General features: G+C 37.1%; 9 protein-coding genes and 1 non-coding gene across 10 annotated transcripts; 7 read left to right on the top strand and 3 right to left on the bottom strand.

Annotated features, from left to right (window-relative positions):
* Positions 1–82: 82 nt before the first annotated feature.
* On the top strand, positions 83–1964 carry SOCG_04780 (alpha-amylase; the record flags this gene model as incomplete). The annotated part of the gene is made up of 2 exons (XM_013165372.1): positions 83–1824; positions 1886–1964. 2 exons carry the CDS (start codon positions 83–85, stop codon positions 1962–1964), a joined length of 1821 nt encoding a protein of 606 aa, XP_013020826.1.
* Positions 1965–2037: 73 nt separating this feature from the next.
* Positions 2038–4612, top strand: SOCG_04781 (membrane transporter). Its single transcript, XM_013165373.1, has one exon. The coding sequence runs from the start codon at positions 3014–3016 to the stop codon at positions 4574–4576; it is 1563 nt and encodes a 520-aa protein (XP_013020827.1). The 5' UTR covers positions 2038–3013; the 3' UTR covers positions 4577–4612.
* Positions 4613–5992: 1380 nt separating this feature from the next.
* Positions 5993–8321, top strand: SOCG_04782 (RNA-binding protein). The gene has a single exon (XM_013165374.1). It carries the CDS (start codon positions 6332–6334, stop codon positions 7640–7642), a length of 1311 nt encoding a protein of 436 aa, XP_013020828.1. The 5' UTR covers positions 5993–6331; the 3' UTR covers positions 7643–8321.
* SOCG_04783 (exosome subunit Rrp45) lies at positions 7771–9590 on the bottom strand. Its single transcript, XM_013165375.1, has 3 exons — positions 9293–9590; positions 9102–9221; positions 7771–9051 (listed from the first exon to the last, which is right to left on the bottom strand). Exons 1-3 carry the CDS (start codon positions 9454–9456, stop codon positions 8460–8462), a joined length of 876 nt encoding a protein of 291 aa, XP_013020829.1. The 5' UTR covers positions 9457–9590; the 3' UTR covers positions 7771–8459.
* Positions 9591–9971: 381 nt separating this feature from the next.
* On the top strand, positions 9972–10898 carry SOCG_04784 (uncharacterized protein). The gene is made up of 3 exons (XM_013165376.1): positions 9972–10123; positions 10248–10402; positions 10457–10898. Exons 2-3 carry the CDS (start codon positions 10256–10258, stop codon positions 10511–10513), a joined length of 204 nt encoding a protein of 67 aa, XP_013020830.1. The 5' UTR covers positions 9972–10123; positions 10248–10255; the 3' UTR covers positions 10514–10898.
* A 363-nt stretch (positions 10899–11261) lies between these two features.
* Positions 11262–13101, top strand: SOCG_04785 (catalase). The gene has a single exon (XM_013165377.1). It carries the CDS (start codon positions 11363–11365, stop codon positions 12980–12982), a length of 1620 nt encoding a protein of 539 aa, XP_013020831.1. The 5' UTR covers positions 11262–11362; the 3' UTR covers positions 12983–13101.
* A 396-nt stretch (positions 13102–13497) lies between these two features.
* Positions 13498–13782, top strand: SOCG_04786 (uncharacterized protein; the record flags this gene model as incomplete). The annotated part of the gene is made up of 2 exons (XM_013165378.1): positions 13498–13643; positions 13677–13782. 2 exons carry the CDS (start codon positions 13498–13500, stop codon positions 13780–13782), a joined length of 252 nt encoding a protein of 83 aa, XP_013020832.1.
* A 373-nt stretch (positions 13783–14155) lies between these two features.
* On the bottom strand, positions 14156–15423 carry SOCG_04787 (D-tagatose 3-epimerase). Its single transcript, XM_013165379.1, has one exon. The coding sequence runs from the start codon at positions 15247–15249 to the stop codon at positions 14356–14358; it is 894 nt and encodes a 297-aa protein (XP_013020833.1). The 5' UTR covers positions 15250–15423; the 3' UTR covers positions 14156–14355.
* A 647-nt stretch (positions 15424–16070) lies between these two features.
* Positions 16071–17070, bottom strand: SOCG_04788 (uncharacterized protein). Its single transcript, XM_013165380.1, has one exon. It carries the CDS (start codon positions 16887–16889, stop codon positions 16467–16469), a length of 423 nt encoding a protein of 140 aa, XP_013020834.1. The 5' UTR covers positions 16890–17070; the 3' UTR covers positions 16071–16466.
* A 2060-nt stretch (positions 17071–19130) lies between these two features.
* SOCG_16335 lies at positions 19131–19245 on the top strand. Its single transcript, XR_001203019.1, has one exon. It is a non-coding gene; the product is annotated as a 5S ribosomal RNA (ribosomal RNA).
* The last annotated feature ends 368 nt before the right edge of the window (positions 19246–19613 follow it).

Here is a 19613-nt window from a genome sequence, read left to right as displayed (position 1 = left end):
ATATTAGTTTCAATTACTCTTGTCAAACACTTTCATTTATTGTCAATTTTTTCTTTTTTCTTTTCTTTTTTTCTTTTTCGAGATGGGATTGTTACAGTTTTCGTTGCTTGCCTTGAGCGTTTTCAGCGGAGTGCAGCAAGGACTGGCTAAGTCCGCTGAAGAATGGCGAGACCGTGTCATTTATCAAGTTTTGACGGATCGTTTTGCCGTCAACGATACCTCGAACCCTGAGTGTCAAAAGGGTTCTAGTAAATACTGCGGTGGTACTTGGAAAGGCATTCAATCCAAGTTAGATTATATTCAGGAAATGGGGTTCAATGCTATTTGGTTGTCTCCTATCGATAAAAACGTTGAAGGAACATATGGTGAAGACGGCGAATCTTATCACGGCTATTGGAATAGTGATTTCACCCGCCTGAACGAACATTGGGGTTCCGAAGACGATTTGATTGATCTTATTAATGATATGCACAATCGTGATATGTGGGTTATGTTTGACGCTCTTGCCAATTCCATGGCTATTCCTGGTCCCCCTGATAACATTACCTATTCGAACCTCCATCCTTTTAATTCTTCTGAGTATTTCCATCCATTCTGCTGGATCGATTATGCAAGCACAAATAACACTGAGATTCAAGATTGCTGGGCTGGTGATGATGAAATTATCCTTGCCGATTTGAATCTTGAATCAAAGCAGGTGTCTAATTATCTCAATGAACATATCCACGACGTTGTACGTCGCTATGGTATTGATGGTATCCGTGTGGACGCTATTAAACAAATGAACCCTAATTTCTTCCCTGATTATCTAAATTCCGCTGGTGTTTTTTCTGTTGGTGAAATGTTTTCCTACAACCCAGACATTGCTTGTTCTGTTCGTAACCAAATTGATAGTATCACCACCTATCCGATTCGACAAGGAATTGAGTTTGCTTTCAACAATACCGGCGCTGCTTTCCAATACCTTCAGCAAATTGATATGCAGTTTCAGCAGGCTTGTTCCGGCCAAGATATGTCCATTGTTGCTAACTTTTTGGAAAATCATGATTTACCCCGTTATCCTTACATTACAGATGATGAATCGCAAAACAAAGGAGCCATTGTGTTCCTTCTTCTTCATACTGGCATTCCAATCATTTATTATGGGCAGGAGCAACATTTGACTGGTGGTGCCGGCACTTCTGATAATCGTGAAGCTTTATGGAATTACGGATATAACAACAGCTCACCTATTTATCAGTTAATTCGTACAGTCATTGCATTACGAAAGCAAGCTATGCATGACAATAAAAATTGGACGACGACTAATCACCAGTATTTGAACAATGAACTACGTTACTCATTCGTTCAAAAGGGAGACGTTCTCGGTGTCTATTCAAATTTTGAATCAAATTCCGACAAAGTTGCTTACGATGTTGGTTCCAATTTTGAAGAGGGAACGGTGGTTCGTGAAGTTTTAAGCAATACAACCGCAACTGTGGGCTCTTCTGGTACTTTGCAAGTTACAATAACTACTGGCATGCCTCAAGTCTACTACCCAGAGGCTAGTTTGACTTCATTCGGAAAGTTCTTGGGAACACCTACGAGTATATACTCTTCTTCAGCTTCTTATCCAACCTCTTCATTGTCCGAGTCACTTTCATCAACAGCTAGTTCTACTTCTAGCTCTTCATCTGCATCACCTACAACATTCGCTTCTGTTACTACGCATCACAGAACATATACAAGCGGTTCTTCTACGTTTACGGTTGATACAAAAAGCACCGCGTACTCTACCGGCAAACATAGTTCGCGCGAGTCTAAGGGATCTTCTATGAAACCGTTGTCCTTAATGATCACGACCACTTGCTTGTTGGCTGTCATCTTGATGGCTTAATGTGTATAGACTATCTGCATTTTATCCCGAGTGCATTCTTAATTCCCAGTTATCTAGATTATATTTGGAAAATATAACTTATAATTGAAAAATGCTTATGCTCGTATTTTATCGATTATAAGATTGGGATTGAATACAGGAATTTGAAATAAAGAACATTTAGATGATATATTATCACTGATATCAACCTCAATTTGTTTCGTAATAAGACAGCAATTGATTGTCTACAATTTATGAATACAAGTCTACAGCAATAAAATCATATTTTCTCAAACTGAAATAGTCTGCTTTCGCTTTTTATGAAAAAATTCTTTCTAACAAGAGTATCAACCTTTTCTGAGGAGTTTGTACCAAAAGTACCCATTACTGACGCCCTCCATTGGAGAGATTTCCATTCCATTTTACTCAACATTTATAGATTTTCTCGTCTTCGAAAATCAAGAGAACTTGCTACGCCAACATTCTCTGGACATAAGTAGTAGGACCAAACCTGGTACACTTTACATGTTGGCTATTCCTTTGTTCTACTTCGGTATTATGCAATGTAGTACGATTACTTCTTTTTTTTTCGATGACTAAAACAAACATGGATAGGATTCCAGTTATACTAGCAATTATGGAGTCACCTTTGATTTAAAACTAGCGTTTCTTTTTCTTTCGCAACACAGAATATTTACCCCATCGTTGTACGAAGCTATTCATTTTAAAAAGTGAGAAAAAAGAACATAAAGAAAAAACCCGAAAATGCTAATCCTCGGTTGAAATTTTCTCCTAAACAACTTTCCCTAAACTATTTTCATAAATGAGTCGTGTTTTCCCCAATATTTTATATACCTTCCATCAGTATTACTTTATCAATGGGGTACAAAGAAAGATAAGCCGTTGACTGTTCATGTACATATATAAGATGACTCTGAAATCTGCTATAATAAGGGAGCAAGGACTATAAAAATTTGACAAGCCTCACGTTTAAGTACTGGTTTAAAAACATTTGCTAGCATTTATCGTTATCAGTTCTGGGTCTTTGATTTCACTAGTGGTACTCATTCCTTTTGGTCATTTACAAGAGACATTTAGTAAGTCTTCCTCTTTTCTTTAAAAATTCATTAAATTTATTTGCGAATATTCATTTTCATAATGCCTTCTTCAGAATTACCTGAATTTCCTAGTTCAAGTAAGAGCACAGGATCTTTCAAGGAAAAGGCTGAGGATAGCATTAAGGATTTTTCTATTGAAAAACCCATTACAACGGAAGGCGTTGGAGAGGTGGATATTGTCGCAAATGAATTGCTCGACGATGATGATTTTACCTTTACGGAGAAAGAAGCTAGGAAGGTGCTTTGGAAGATTGACCTTGTATTTATGCCAGCTATGTGTATTACGTATATGATCCAGTACCTGGACAAGACAGCATTATCTTATGCGGCTCTTTATGGCATGAAAAACGATACACATATAAGTGGTCATACTTATAGCAGTATGACCACGCTCTTTTACGTCGGCTACCTGGTAGCTCAGTATCCTGCCGCTTATATTATGCAAAAAGTTCCTCTTTCCTTATTTATTCTTGTAAATGTAATTCTTTGGAGTGCCATGGTTTGTTTGATGGCTGCTTGTCACAACGGCTCTTCTCTTTTAGCTCTACGATTTCTAGCCGGTGTATTTGAAGCGTCTATTACGCCTGCTTTTATTAATATTACTGCTATGTGGTATAAGCGTGAAGAACAGCCTATGCGGACTCTTTGTTGGTATGCATTCAACGGTACCGCTCAGATTGTCGGGTCCATTTTATCTTATGGACTAGGCCATATTCACCAAAAAATCTCCTCATGGAGATACATATTCATTGTCATAGGTCTACTTTCACTAGTTTGGGGCCTCATTTTTATTTTCATCCCCAGCAATCCCACTAAAGCACGTTTCCTTAGTCATCGGGAAAGACGAATAGCTTTAGAGAGAGTAAGAGAAAATAGAACAGGACTGGAGAACAAGACTTTCAAAGTTTCTCAAGCCTGGGAAGCGTTTCGTGATCCTCAAGTGATTATGATCACCTTGTTTACTGGTATTTGCATGATTACCAATGGTATTGGTGTCTTTAGTACTTTAATTATCAATGGACTTGGATATAACGAACTGAAATCAACCGTTCTTAACATGCCGTTGGGTGCAATTGAAATTGCTGCCATGGTTGTCAGCGGTATTCTTTGTAAGATCTTTAAAGAGGGACGTTTGTTAATCGGTGCTTTCTGCAATTGTTTAAACTTGGTTGGATGTATTATGATTTGGAAAATTCCTGCAACGAATCCGTACGGTCGCTTGGTGGGCGTATGGTTTACTATGTGGGTTCCTGCAGGTAGTGCCTTACTGTTGTCGCTCATATCTTCAAATGTCGCTGGTTACACAAAAAAGAGCGTTACGAATGCGACTGTCTTTGTTTTTTATTCAATAGGAAACATTGTCGCTCCGCAGCTGTTCAAATCTGGACAAACCCCAGAGTATATTGAAGGCATCCAAGCTATGATTGTCGCACTTTGTTTAATCATCTTTATAGCTTTCTTGTTAACCGGTTATTATCTCTATGAAAATAAAAGAAGAGATAATATTATGGAGAACGACCCTTCTACACAGTACTCTGTTAAGAACGAAGAGTTTATGGACCTCACTGACCGTGAGCAGATCAAGTTTCGATATCGGTGGTAAGCAGTAAGCACTAACTTTTTTTAATTAACTTTTATTTTCTTTGTTATTTTATTCTTAATTATATTTATATATTATTTCTACATATATACTGTTTCCTAGATTTGATGGGTTTCGTAAATTCAATTACATTTGGGGTACGCGTTGACAAAGTAAATCTACTTTGTAAGCAGCTGCATACCATGTTATGTTGTCTTTTTGAACGATGTGGCTTTATCAATAAATAAAAGAGTGCATCTTGTACGGAATTTTGCTATTGTCTTCCATTTTAAGCTTATTTTTTTTTTTTTTTGCTCCATATTTCAAACATAATATGTTGTTCCTTCCATCCCTTATGCAGCAATTTAAAAATACCCGATTACAAGAGAAGCTTATGATATTTAAAGATTTTTATTTAGGGGCAGTTTGAGTATCTAATTTTGGACACTGTCATAGCCAAGTTTTTATGTTTATTTATTGTAAAAGCTATGCACTATAGAGTAGTAAAATTCTGTATAATAAATTCTGGTTCTACTTGAGTTGTTTTCAAGTATTGTTGGAGTTGAGTGACTTGATTAACTAAATAAAACCGATATTTTGATTTATAATGTCAGATCAGTCGAATTCTCCATTTTGAAGACTTTTGCTTTTGACTAGACATGTGGATATCTTTAACTAAATAAAATCGTTTCTTTCAGTAGTTTTTCTTTGTTCCGAACTTCCAATCTTAACGGTTTTTGTATTAAAGAACTATTTCATACTACTTTAATACAATAGTATTTCGACCTGACAGACTTTTATTTACTTCGAAAGTGTAGTTTTGTTACGTGAGAGGTAACAACGATAAAGATACTTTCTTTGCTGTAGGTAGACAGTAAATTGAAGAATGCGATAGAAAATTAAACCATTTGCTTGCAAAGGTGTTGCCGACCAGTTCATAGCTAATGCGAATACGAGGAATGGGTCATGTAAATTGATCAGGGCTCACTATGCTAATTTGGCTTCTTAAAAATGGTAAAAGAACACATCGATATTTGTAACAGTTCAATTTACACATTCATCAAAGTTCTAATATTCGGTTAGTAGATCTTTACTGAATTGTTCTCTTGTTGGACGTCTGAAATAATACATTTCATGCATACAAAATTTCATGATCCGCAAACAACTAGATCAGATACTTTTTCTTCACCTATTAGATTTTAGAGATAATAAATAGCTACTAATGCGAGGTGATAAAAACGAAAGCATCGCAAATGATGACTAGCTTCCATTAAAAAACTGTGAAAACCATCTGAGAAATGAGGGGTCCCCATTTCTGTTGAAGCTTCAAAAAAACTATCCTTTGTTTATTAACGTACACCGTAATACCCAATTTTAACTCGTTAAATTAATTAACGAAGTTGTGTTTAATTACGTAATCGCGTTTTAGTGAATGTATTACAGAACCAAATTCTGAACCATCCAGATTCTTCCTACAGCAAAAATTTTCCCCTCTTCTCTCATTTTGCTTCCTTTACCATAACCGCGCTCCTATCTCCATTTTCCTATACGTTTCTATCGTTTCAAAGCTTCTTAGCTGGGTGTTTTATTCTAAATAAAAAACACTTGAAAAAAGCTTTGTCTCAATCGTTTTCCATTGACCGGCCCTTGAAATCCCTTTTACGAAATATCCTACCGCTTTTTCCATCAGTCCATACATTGACCAAACGCTGGTAACTACTTTAAGTTTTTACACATATACGGTTTTTGCAATTGCATTTTTCCTAATCAAAAACGCATATGTGTCCTATCCAACTTACCAATTCTGTACCTGTATCATCTATGGCATATAACCATTTTGCAATTCCAAAGTCAATTGAAGAAAAAGAAAATTCATTTTTCGACGTGACTTTCCAAGACGAACCTGAAGACGCATCTGCCCCCGCCGTTACAGCTTCTTTATCCAAAGTACCTCCTACTTTTGCAAGTGCTTCTTCTTTAGCTACTTCATCCACATCAACTCCTCTTTCTACTATTCAGAACGGTGTAACTCCCGGATTACAACAAGCCACCCAAAACATGCAGCAATCACAACCAATGTCCGCTTCTCAGCAAGAGCTCTCTATGGCAGCCACCACATCTTCCGCTAGTAGTGCTAAGCCTGCTATGGATGATGCAAGTTATGCTAACCAACAGCTCACTTTACGTGCGCTGTTGTCTACTCGTGAGGCTGGTATAGTCATCGGTAAAGCGGGTAAAAATGTTGCAGAGCTTCGTACCTCTACCAATGTTAAAGCTGGCGTCACCAAGGCTGTTCCTAATGTCCATGACCGTGTTCTTACTGTAAGTGGAAGCTTAGAAAATGTTGTTCGCGCTTATAGGTTTATCATCGATATCTTTGCGCGCAACAGTACAAACGCTGATGGTACCCCCATTGAACCTGCTGCTCCCAGAAAACTTCGTCTCCTTATTGCTCATTCCCTTATGGGTAGTATCATCGGCAAGAACGGCTTGCGTATTAAGCACATCCAAGACAAATGCAACTGTCGAATGATTGCTTCCAAAGATATGCTTCCTCAGTCTACCGAGCGTACTGTCGAGGTCCACGGGACTGTCGAAAACCTTCACGCAGCCATCTGGGAGATTGGAAAATGTTTGATTGATGACTGGGAGCGAGGTGCTGGTACCGTTTTTTACAACCCCGTTTCTCGTATTACCCAGCCTCTTCCATCCCTTGCCCAGGGCACTCCTCCTCCCCAACCCGTCATTACTGCTTCCCCTCCCGTTGCCAATGAAGGCTCCCAAGAAAACTTTGTTTCATATGGCGCTCCAGTTTTCCCCGCTCCTCAATTGCCCTTCTTGCAACAACCTAAGGTCACACAAAACATCAGTATTCCTGCTGATATGGTCGGCTGTATAATTGGTCGAGGAGGCTCGAAAATTTCTGAAATCCGTCGTACTAGCGGCAGCAAGATCTCTATTGCCAAAGAGCCTCATGACGAAACTGGTGAAAGGATGTTTACGATTACTGGTACCCATGAGGAAAATGAGAAAGCTCTTTTCTTACTTTACCAACAGCTTGAACTTGAGAAGGATCGTCGCTCTCATTAATGGGTATTCTACTCAATACTTTCATTCATAATTGATAATGGTATATCTGAATATAAATTTTTGGTTCGGTCTTTATGTTCTTGTTTTATGTAAGTTTGCACCCATATTGATTTCTATACGTCCTCGTTTTGTTGATTAAATGTTCAATGCATTGCTTATCGTTTTTACCAATAAAAATAGGGTTATATTACTTACCGGTTTCGTTTCTGTTAGCTGTTTACTTCGTTTTCTTTTTTTTTTTGCCTTGTTATTTTCAGAGTGCTGTGTATTGTTTCAAAAATAATACACCATGGCTTTTGTATGTTCAATTTTGTTCTTGTCATGATCAACATTATTTTATCCTCGCAAAGCAATGTTGTGCTTACAGACAATGCATGTGACTCTGCGGAATGGATATGGCCACTATGGGAGTTGTCCCTTGTCTTAACAATGATCGTCCTCTCTATTTCTATACCACAGGTGTGCTATGTCACAATTGTTTCTTACTATCCCCTTAATCAATATGTTCGGTATTAGCAAAATATTCTATCCTTAAATTCTCGTATCCACAGTTTCCTTGCCGCTTCTTGTTGTTTTCCTTTTTATCTAGTAATACAATAGTTTCTTTCCCCTTTTTTGCCGTCGCCAAATTGCTTGTTGTTTCATAGGTATCTTCTGTCATTTCGTTTAGATAAATAAGTATTGTGTATAACAATTTTCAATGAACAGAATGTGAACAAAAGTATTGAACAAGAGCAACCGTTTGTTAGTAACGAAATCATTAGGATTCAATCTATAACCAGTAAATAACATCTAAATACACATTTCCTTTTTTTTCTTAAGAGCGTTGGTTTTCGGCAGAACCTCCAAAAAATTGAGTCTCTTTTTTAGATAAATCCTCATCTAAAACCCTTTGAATTTCCGAAATGATAGATGTCGTTTTTTGGAAAGCAGTATGAGCACATGCAACCACACTAGAAGCGTCTATTGTAACACCTCCGGCTTTAAAAATTTGACAAATCTCACGGTTTTTGTTGAGCGTGACAGTCATACTACCAGTACGAAGTTCTTCTTCTTCAAGAGATGCATCTATAGCTGATAAGCTTCCGTCCTCAAAAAAGCTAAATGTTACACAGATGGGGGTATGAAGAACGGAAAGAGGAACAGGAACACGCTCATCGATAGAATGCACAGTAATTTCGTCGCCGAGAACAGTAATTTCAGGTCTTCGAAAGTGACAAAGGGCTGTGATCACTGCGATACATGCAGCATCTACCAAATTTCCGTCGTGGTTAATGAAATGGATACTTGCACGGACATTCCAACACTTTTGTCCTGAAACTATGCATAGGGATTCCGTGTCTAAAGCGTTTGAACGTCGAATAGCTTGTTCAATGAGGCGGGAGATGATAACTTCCTGTTCGGATACTCTAAAGTCATTGTTAACTTACAAAACAAAGAATTTTGTGATGCATCATACCTTCCTGTTTCAAAAGCAGGACTGGCAAGAGGTGTAAGCTCAGTCGTAATAGCAAAGATTCCATCGAATGGCCGATCTGAATATGGTTTCGTAATTTCAGCAGAAATGCGTGCCATAACCCTTGATGAAAAAGTATGTTAGCAAAGAAATGAATCAAGAGAAAAAATTCAAAGTACAAATGTTCATCTTACCTAGTCGAACCCAAAGAAACGTCTACCTGGCCATAATCTTCACCGAACTGGATTTTAAGATCTCGAAAGTCAGTTAATGGACGACCATCCATTCTTAATCCTTTTCTCAAGGCATTGATAAGAAAGCCCTTATTATTTGCGGAAGGTTCAAGACTCTTCGACATGTCAACGAATTCAAGCAAAAAATTTCGACGGTTTCTTTCAACTTGCTATTGTCTCTCTTTACGATTCTCAGATCCTGATCACAAAATTCCTTCCTAATATTCCCAATTTAGTTAGTTATTGAAGCCCAAAGAAACGACAGCCTTTGTCTTCAGATTTCTTGGGTCTGCTCGTTTGATGTTTCTGTTTTCAGCAATGCTGTGCATCCGAATAGCGAGCTTAGTGAGACGCTCGATAAAAATTTAAGCATCATAGTTACGAGTGCAGTAATCATGAGTAAAGCAATCTACTGCAAGAAAAAAGCAAAGGATGTTTAAATCGAAAAATTTCGTCGTTATTAAAAAAAGGAGCAACGTGTTAAATATAAAAATAAGAAATCAAACTATGCATTAGAACAGTTCTTTTGATCTAGTTTGCATTGTAATTGGATTCAACACTATGGATATAGAGAGATTGTGTTGCATTCCGTTACATTGGATTGAGAAGGACTGTAGGCTTCTCTATTCTGATACATGCCAACTTTTGTCCTGGTAGAGAACGGTAGTTTTCGTTTATACCCAAGAAGCCTACGAGCTATAACCAACCGTATACCAATTTTCTAATTATATATTTCTGCATTTTCAAAAGATTACCGGGAGAAAAGATTTTAATAGCACTTTGAATTCACAAGTAAGTATATAAAGTTGTTTGATGTACGACCTGAGTCCTCAATGATGGAATTCTTCTGAAAGAGTAGCAGAAAAAGATGGCCTTTTTGGTTGGATTGAAATTTCCAAGTGCTAATGCATAATAGCCTTACAAATGAATCGTGGTAGTATTTACAACTTGATCCAGAGGGGATCGGTTTCTATCTTGCTTTTCGGTACTGTCGGCGGTACAGTCATGCTTGGTCAATCATATTTTGCTCATAAGAGACGCCGTTTGGCTGCTTTAAAAGAACACGAAAAGGTATACTAAAAAATATGGATGTATCCAATTGATGCTAACGGATGGTGCTGATAGAATCTTCAAGATGAAAGGTTTGCCGAAGACGAGTTTAATCAATTGGACCTAAAGTAAAGTAAATAAATCTTTTTATAGAGTTTTTTTTAAAAAAAAAAAAGCTCTTATCACCTTTCCATACACATTCCTCTCTCCTATTTTACGCTTCAATTCGATTACACCCTCTTCTCTTCCTTTACATGCCCGCCCAGGTTTCTTTTATGGTTCTAGGAAAGCGATGGACGCGGTCTGAGCATGATATCTTTCTAGATGTGCAACCATGAGGGCTATTCTCGTTGTCGATAGGAAAACTTGCTTTTGAGGCTTTTTCCAGCTTTCATAATTGATTATAATTATCATACAAAAGAACCGAATCTTTAGAAAGCAATGTCTGCAAGAAGCTGTAAATGAAATTGCAACTACAATTATAATCTCAATAATTTAACAAAACATAATAATAAATAAAAGAAAAGAAATCTATAAATCCATGCATCTAGTTTACCCAGACAACTCATGACAGGCTCAACAAAATCATTCATTTCCCATGAAAATCCAAGTAACACGTTCCTGCTGAACTGTTCTCGCTTCTATTTTTAAGCAAAGTCTAGACCGGTCCATTTTTCTTTCTCACAAATACAGTGACGTTATGATTTGCCGTTAATCGTTACTTCTTTGCCTTCGTGTAGCTTTACCTTATTGCTTATAAAATTATGTGGACTAAATATAAGGTCGTTGATTGGGTTTTAGAAAAGCCATGTTACTTGCTTACAAGCCAATTGTGTCTCGAACAATTCTATGTGTCATACACCTGATTCATCCATACTTACATAAGGTCCACACTATATGCTATATATATTGAGCTCTGTTTTCGTGGTTTCTGCAATCATTTCTCTGTCTTTTTTCCTATAAGACTTGAAATTATTTTTTATGGCATTCACTAAAGTGCCATCTTCTCACGGTTTTCGAATTTGTTTCCCAAAGGTAACTCCTTCTTTTATTGCCAAACGGAATTTTTCTCTTTCTGCTAAGAAAATGTCGCAAAACGTTTACAGAACAAATACCGGTTGTCCCATCTTCAACCCGCTGGCTAGCGCCCGTATAGGAAAGGGTGGTCCTGTATTGCTTCAAGACTTCCACTTGATTGATATATTCCAACACTTTGATCGTGAACGTATTCCCGAACGTGTTGTCCATGCCAAGGGTTCCGGTGCCCATGGTGTCTTTGAATGTACCAAGGATATTACACAGTACACCAAACATACAATGTTTTCTAAGGTCGGCAAGAAGACCCCCATGTTAGCCCGTTTCTCTACTGTAGGTGGTGAACGTGGTACTCCTGACAGTGCTCGAGACCCTCGTGGCTTTGCTCTCAAATTTTACACTGAAGACGGTATCTTCGATATGGTTGGTAACAACACTCCTACTTTTTTCATTCGTGACCCTGCTAAATTCCCTGTGTTCATCCACACCCAAAAGAGAAACCCTCAAACTGACATGAAGGATCCCACCATGTTTTGGGATTACCTATCTCAAAATGAAGAATCGATGCATCAAGTTATGATTCTCTTTTCCGATCGTGGCGGTACCCCATATGGTTACCGTTTTATGAACGGTTTCTCTAGCCATACATACAAGTTTGTTAACGAGAAGGGTGATTTCTATTACTGCAAATGGCATTTCGTCTCCGATCAGGGTACCAAGGGATTGACTGATGAGCAAGCTAAGAGTTTGGATGGATCTAATCCTGATCATGCTCGTAAAGACCTTTTCGATGCAATTGAGCGTGGCGATTATCCTAGCTGGACTCTTTATGTTCAAGTTATGACTCCCGAGGAAGCCGAGAAGTACAGATATAACATCTTTGACCTTACCAAGGTATGGCCTCACAAGGATGTTCCCATGCAAGAAGTTGGTCGTTTCACTTTGAATCAAAACCCCAAGAACTTCTTTGCCGAAATTGAACAAGCAGCTTTCGCTCCTTCTCACATGGTTCCCGGTATAGAAATCTCCGCCGATCCCGTTTTGCAAGTCCGTACATTCAGTTATCCCGACACTCATCGTCACCGCTTGGGTGCCAACTTTGAACAGATTCCTGTCAACAGCCCCAAGTGCCCCGTCTTTAACTATTCTCGTGACGGACCCATGAACGTAACTGACAACCAAGGCAGTATGCCCAACTATCCTTCTTCATTGCAACCCTTGGCCAAGGAGTACCACGAGCCAAACGAGAAGCACGAAAAGTGGGTTGGCCAAGTCACTTATCACATGGATGAGGTTACTGATATTGACTTTGAACAACCCAGAGCCTTCTGGGAAAGAGTTTTAGGAAAGCAACCTGGACAACAAGACAACTTTGTTAACAACGTTGCTGGCCATCTCTCTGGTGCTGTTCCCGAAGTTCGTGAGCGCCAATACAAGGTGTTTAGCCGCGTCCATGTTGACTTGGGTCAACGTGTTCGTGAGGCTACTGAAAAGGTCGCTAAACAAGTGGCAGAAAGCGAATCTCCTGCTATCCAACCTGAACCTCACATGTTCCAAGCCAACTAGAATGTTTGACTTCGGTAAATCTCTTTACATAATTTTGATTTAATGTTATAGAAAAAGTAGTAAAATGATAATTCCAGTTAATAAAGCTTTTTTGAAGATATGATCTGTTTGAGTAACCCATGTTTTATGCATACACGTAAATTAATGATGCCGTAGATGTCATGATTATTGACAATTTCAAAGTTGACAAGAACGATAAAATGAAATAATTTATGTAATTTATTAACGTTTCGCTATAATTATTTCATTTTACTTCGCCGTAGGTTCGCACTGCGCTTCCATTTCATTCTAATTGATGTTTCGCTTACACATAGGCTGGGTTTTACACAATATGTGTCTAAGCTATTATTTTTTTTTGCTGATTTCAACTAACGTCAATTTGACATTTTGAAGGTACGCAAATAAACATAATACATAATCTGACGTTATTTCTACTGGTTTTGCCACTTCACGAAATTATATAAAGGCAAAAAGAACTATTGCTTGGTAACAACAGAAATTAAAAGTTATTCACAATGTCGCATTCTACAAGAGTAAACGCTGGCCACAAAGCTGCCTTGCACAACCCAAATGTCTCTGATGAGACCAAGCAACACGAAAGAGAATACCTTGAAAACGAAGGCGTGGATGAAAGCTCTACCTCACATGGATCCTCACACAAGTCTGGAAACAAGGATACTAAAAATGTCGAAAGAGGATACAAGGCTACCACTCACAACCCTAATGTGTCTGAGGAAGCCAAGCAACACGCTAAGGATGAACTCGAACATAACGAGAAGCTTCACAATTATCAGCATTAACTTCTGATAAAAATTGTTTATGAATGATGTTACGAATTGGATCCATTGGATTCAAATGATGTTGTAAATAAATATTATTATTTTACACACTAAAATCTTTTGGCTGTTATTGAGAAATGTAATAAAAGTCGGCTGAGTATGTTTGCCGAAAAATTATTTTCATTTTAGGGCTTTATTATTTGTATGTAGAAAATATTGTAGGATGAAAGCATATGGATGATGATTTGTTATACTATGCTTCATCATGGTTGATTCTATATTCAAGTAAAAGTAGTTTACTATTACATTGATCTGCTTTAGGTGTCTAAAGTTATTAATTAGGCCGTAAGCGTATTACGTATGAAGAACAAATTTTGCTTTCATTCAAGATTGTTACCGTCTCAATAGAATGTTGGTGGGTAAAAGTACGATACTCATGAATAAATAATACTAGAAAGCAAGCTATTTTATTTGTGAACCAGTTCTTGTTTCTTACTGATGTGAATTGTTAAAACAGTTCATGAGTAACTTGCTGCTAGCGCAGTATAGTTAATTATTCATATCGGTAGCTAAAAAAGTATAACAACATTAACATTAGGATGACTTCCCAAGAAGGGAGCGAAGGTTATCGGCTGATGTTTTCATTAGACTGGTGAAGTATTCATCATTTAGAATACTAGAAGCATGATCTTCAATGAATTTCCGTAATGCTGGGGGAATATCAACTTCCTTTGTTTCAAGTTGCTGAGTGTGATTAACTGGAGTTCTGTCAATATTGGGCATGAATTCAACAGCTAATCCTCCATCATATCCTATTTCTTTCAATAACTCATATATTCTCTTCCAATCCATGCTACCGTCTCCGATAGGAAGTCTGTTGTTATCTGAAACATGAACGTCATAAATTCTTTTGCCAGCAGACTTTATAGCTGAGAACATATTGGCTTCTTCAATATTTAAATGAAACGGATCTAATGCGATCCCCATTTCTGGACCAACTGCATCGGCTAGAGCAAGTGCTTGATCAATTCGGTTCAAAAAGTATGTTTCAAAACGGTTCAATGGTTCCAAACCAACTTTTATTCCACGAGACAATGCATGCTTGTGAACTTCTTTCAGTCCTTCTACTACCCAATTCCATTCATTCTCGGGTGTTGACGTTGGTGCAAGCTTACCGACCGTCACTGGCACGAGACTTGTAATCTTTCCACCTAAGCCCGCAGCCATATCTATAACATCTTTTATGTATTGTACTGTCATCTTTCTCTGCTCCGGTTTAGAGGCGGCGAGATCATGATCACCCATTTGCAGAGTCACTGTTCCCCAGCATTTTAATCTATACTTCTCAAGTAGCTTTTTTGTCTCTTCAATTGGATATTGTTCAGGTATACCAGCTAACTCGATACTTTCGTAGCCTAACTCGCTAGCACGTTTCAATGTAGTTTCTAGAGGCTCCGGCCTCATCCAAGTGTGTGTCGATAAATGCATATTGATTCAGTGAATATTGAGCCTTTCAGACTAGTAGTGCACTTCATCTCATTTATATTACAACTCTAAATCTCGTATGATATTGGCGTTTCCATAAAATACTATTTTATTGCGTTTACTTGGTATTATTACGTAAGGGTAGGTTTTACAGCATGGGTGGTTGTCATATTCTAGATAGAATGGAGGACTATAAGTTCGATGTTTATGAGATTTATAGAGACGGTAAAAGAATTATATTTATAAGAATTTGTGAGTAAAAATGCCAGTTACAGCTGCTTGATTTACAAGACTTTTTTAACCTATATATGTAAAGGGAACGGACATTTTGATTGTTAGCGACATAAACAAATATATTTACCCATTTACTCATGTAAGGATTTCTTACTTTTCCAATAGTATAATGAAGTTATCCGTTTGTTTTACATTCACGTTTACGGATCTGCAAGAAAGGATTACATGGACCTTCTTCATATGAATTGTTTTTATACGTTAAAAGACAAGAGAACAAGAAGAAACTGAAATATACGAAACCTTAGTAACATCTACAAGTGAAACCAGAGACATTTAAATGACATCTTATACCTCGTAAATATTCTTATGTTCATCATCAAAAAAATAAATACATTTAAGAAGGAAGCAAGTAAGCTTATCCCGCCGCAAATGAGTAAATTGTTATTATTCATTCTCTTACTAGCATTTTCTTTACATTCGTGAATAAAACCCCTACACGTAAACTACTCATCGTTAATGAGAATTTTTATTTCATAATATAACTTATTGATGTCAGAGATGAACTATTTCACTTAATGAGAATACACAAATCAGCGGCAACGAATATACGAATATTAAAGAAGAATTGTACGTAGAATTGGATACTTCTAAACTATCTGAATGAATAATAATAGCTTTCAAAGCTCTGATTCACTAAATAATCTATGTAGACTCTATTTGGCTAGACCAGTCAAATCTTCCAACCTGAAGATTTGAGCCTTCAACTAGAGGTATGTGTTACTTTTCAAATTCAATTAGGGTCATATCTTTCTTATTCTAGATATATTTTTTTGCTTTTTACCTTTATAATGAGGTATTTGATAAGACAACAGTCTTATCGTATACCACTTATGACAGTTATTATACTTCCTGCAATAAACGGACGCTGTGAAAAGATGGAGATGCTGTTACATTGAGCCATCAAGATAACTTGCGGGCACTTACCTTCATAACGCACTGAGATACATCTCTCCAACGGCCAAATCAATTTCCCTATCATTACGGAAACGCCATAATTCTAAGTCTCGGGCACTGTCTTTACATGCTTCATTCTTGATGAAGTTTCCACTTCTTATTAACCCTAACTTCGTGGGATATTCCAGCCAGCAGTCGCAGATTAGATCAATATCATTAAAAATAGCGGTAAGGGGTCCCTTGCTTCTAGGTGTTTCTTCAAGGTTTTCTATCCTGGTTGGCTCTAATATATAATCCCCATATATGTTCAGATTACGTTTAGCAGAATTCTCCAAGTCATGTATGATACTTGGGTTGATGCCCGGTTCAGTAGGCCAAACGCTAACATGGCTATTTATTTCTTCAATTTGATAATTCCAACATTTTGCTTGCTCACCTAACATCTGAATCACCATACTAATTATAGTCCAAGAGGGCTTTTTTATCTATGAGAGCATCGACTGCGTCTTGCGAAGCACTATTCGGCTTGATATAAAGGGCATAATCCCTCTTATAATTCGATATGATATTATAATCTTGAGCATCCATAGTGAAAACTGGTTAACAAAAGAACGGGTGAAATTCGCTGAATTGTCGTTGTGCATCACTATGCAATAAATATATAGCGCTCACGAACCGTTATGACGCAAATGGTAGATGATAATAAATCTGATGGGTTTTAGATAATATTGAAATCGCCTATCTGGAGTTTGAAACTTTACAGCCTATCGAATTTTACATTTCTGAAGCAAGTTGAGTTAGTCTAGAAAAAGAACTCTCAAAAGAATTGGCTCAGTTATTCAATGTGAACAGTTGGTCTACAAGTTTTGGATTATTTATTTTCAAGAAAAAGCCCATAGTATTCCATAACGGTTAGTTTAGTCTTCTTTATTCTGTGTATGAAGGTGATTTTCATAAAACATATAATGACTATAAAGAGATGCTTGTCCCTTCGATTGAATCTACTCCAAGTTTTTCATACCTTCAGCATTTTATAGACAACGGATCTTGCAGTTTATATATAACAGCTGAAAAGCTTTCATAGTTAGCAGTACTGCTAGTCAACTTTCGTCAAGCGTATCTTTATTTCAACAAGTCCTTGTTGGACAATGATAAAGCCATAGCATAGCTTACGTGAAGGAGTACCACCTATATATATCATTTCTTCATCCTGTTCATTCTGCATCGTATTCAGTCATTAATGGATGGTGGTACCGTCCGTTTAATTCCTTGGCAGCTTATGTTGTCTAAAAGTAAAGTTTTGTATTGAAGACAGAAAAGAAGGATTAAAATATTTAAAATCTCTATACTTATTTAAAACAAATAATTTCATGACTAATTTTAATTAAGATAGGATGTAACATCAGCCCAGCTACAAGCATCGTGTTCATGATACTTGGTACAGCGTCTAAAGAAAGACAAAGTAGTTGTTTTAACATTCTAGAAAATAACTTTTTATAACTACTATTATAGGTATCACTCGTAATATCAGCGCATGCCTCTTGACCATAATAGCGCAATTCACCAAAAAGCATAACCTATCTTAGCTTCTTCTGGGTCGCCATTCATAAAGAAACGAATATTTATGACAGATTTGCTTCATGACGAAGAATTGCGGGTAAACAAAAAACACTTGAAAGTGACAGCAGCTACTTTCGTTTCCAGCAGGGCATTTGAAAGCATAACCCGAAGGCTGATAAGAATGCTTCGACACCTATTTCGAATTGAAAGTAGCCCATTTCTTTTGTAAATTATCAAAATTAGCACTTTAACACCTCATAGGGTAAAAGCTACACTGACTAACCCATAGTCATTTACTTCTTTGGAAAATTCGTATACGATAACTATGCTCTGAAAAACAGTCATGTCTTTGGAGTGAATTACTTGGACCTAAGAAACTGTACGTGGAGAGATGATATTGTAATTAAAGTCAGGAAAGAAGACCGAGACAGCGATGTTTCGGAACTCATCTGTACGAGCAGCAAAACCTCAAGCATAACTTTATTAACTTTTCGATTAGTCGTCTATCTTTATAAGCAGTAAAAGAAATTCTAATTGCAAAACATGTTGCTATGATTTCAAGTTGACAAGCATTCGTATATCTATGAGATTCCATCTAATGAACACGATTATAATTTGATGAGTATAAGTAAATCATGTCAAGCTTATGCGATCAATAAAAAAGAAAAAGGACATGAGAGGTCTCAAGTCAGTTTCAACTTTGGCTATAAGCAAATGTGACTTTACAACTATCGAAAGTGAACTATGAAAACCATCGATATTTGATACTAAACGACCAGAAAACTCACTAAAAGTCCAAAGTAAGAACATCTTAATTTTAGTCCGCTATTAAATAAAAAAAAGATTCTATCATTGTAGCTCAGAGAGATGCAAAGTACAACGGCAATGGCACAAGAGCTGAAATTTTTTTCGAGGTAAAGTTATTATCAAATCAAATCAAATAGACTTTCTGTTGATGCCTTTCGTTATTCATTTTACCAATTTATACTTAGCTATCAAAATGTATTTGCTAATTTAACCATTTAAGTAGCAAATTCTTTCTGAGAAGGGTGTTAACTCAAAATGCATTTAAAGAAAATTTATCCTTTATAACAGAAATAAAGAATATAAACAGGAACTTTGGGAACTAAGCGTCTACGGCCACACCTAGGCGAAAACACCAGTTCCCGTCCGATCACTGCAGTTAAGCGTCTGAGGGTCTCGTTAGTACTATGGTTGGAGACAACATGGGAATCCGGGATGCTGTAGGCTTTTTACCGCTTCATTTTTATTTTGTTTTAAATTTTATGTTTAATTTTATTTTTATTTTGTATGGACGGCACAAGTTTTTTGTTTTGATCGGAATGGTCCTTTGACTTAACTGGTACTGACAGAAGCAACAAGCCGCATATTACAATGGTCATCTTTGATTCAGAATCGAGTCGTTTTTTCATCACAATAAAGTACACAAACAAATGATCAACCAAGAAGAAACTATGCAGGCGCACTTGACAATACTAGCAAGTGATGATAATGATGACCTTACTTATGATATCGACAAGATGAAGCGAAACAGAAAAGCGGTCACCATCCAAGACATAGTTTGTCCCTATGCTCAATAAAAGGTAAATAAAACATAA

Source organism: Schizosaccharomyces octosporus, assembly GCF_000150505.1.
Source record: "Schizosaccharomyces octosporus yFS286 unplaced genomic scaffold supercont6.3, whole genome shotgun sequence".
NCBI classification, from domain to species: Eukaryota; Fungi; Ascomycota; class Schizosaccharomycetes; order Schizosaccharomycetales; family Schizosaccharomycetaceae; genus Schizosaccharomyces; species Schizosaccharomyces octosporus.
Note: the sequence above shows the minus strand (reverse complement) of the source record. Positions and strands in the feature narration are given on the sequence as shown.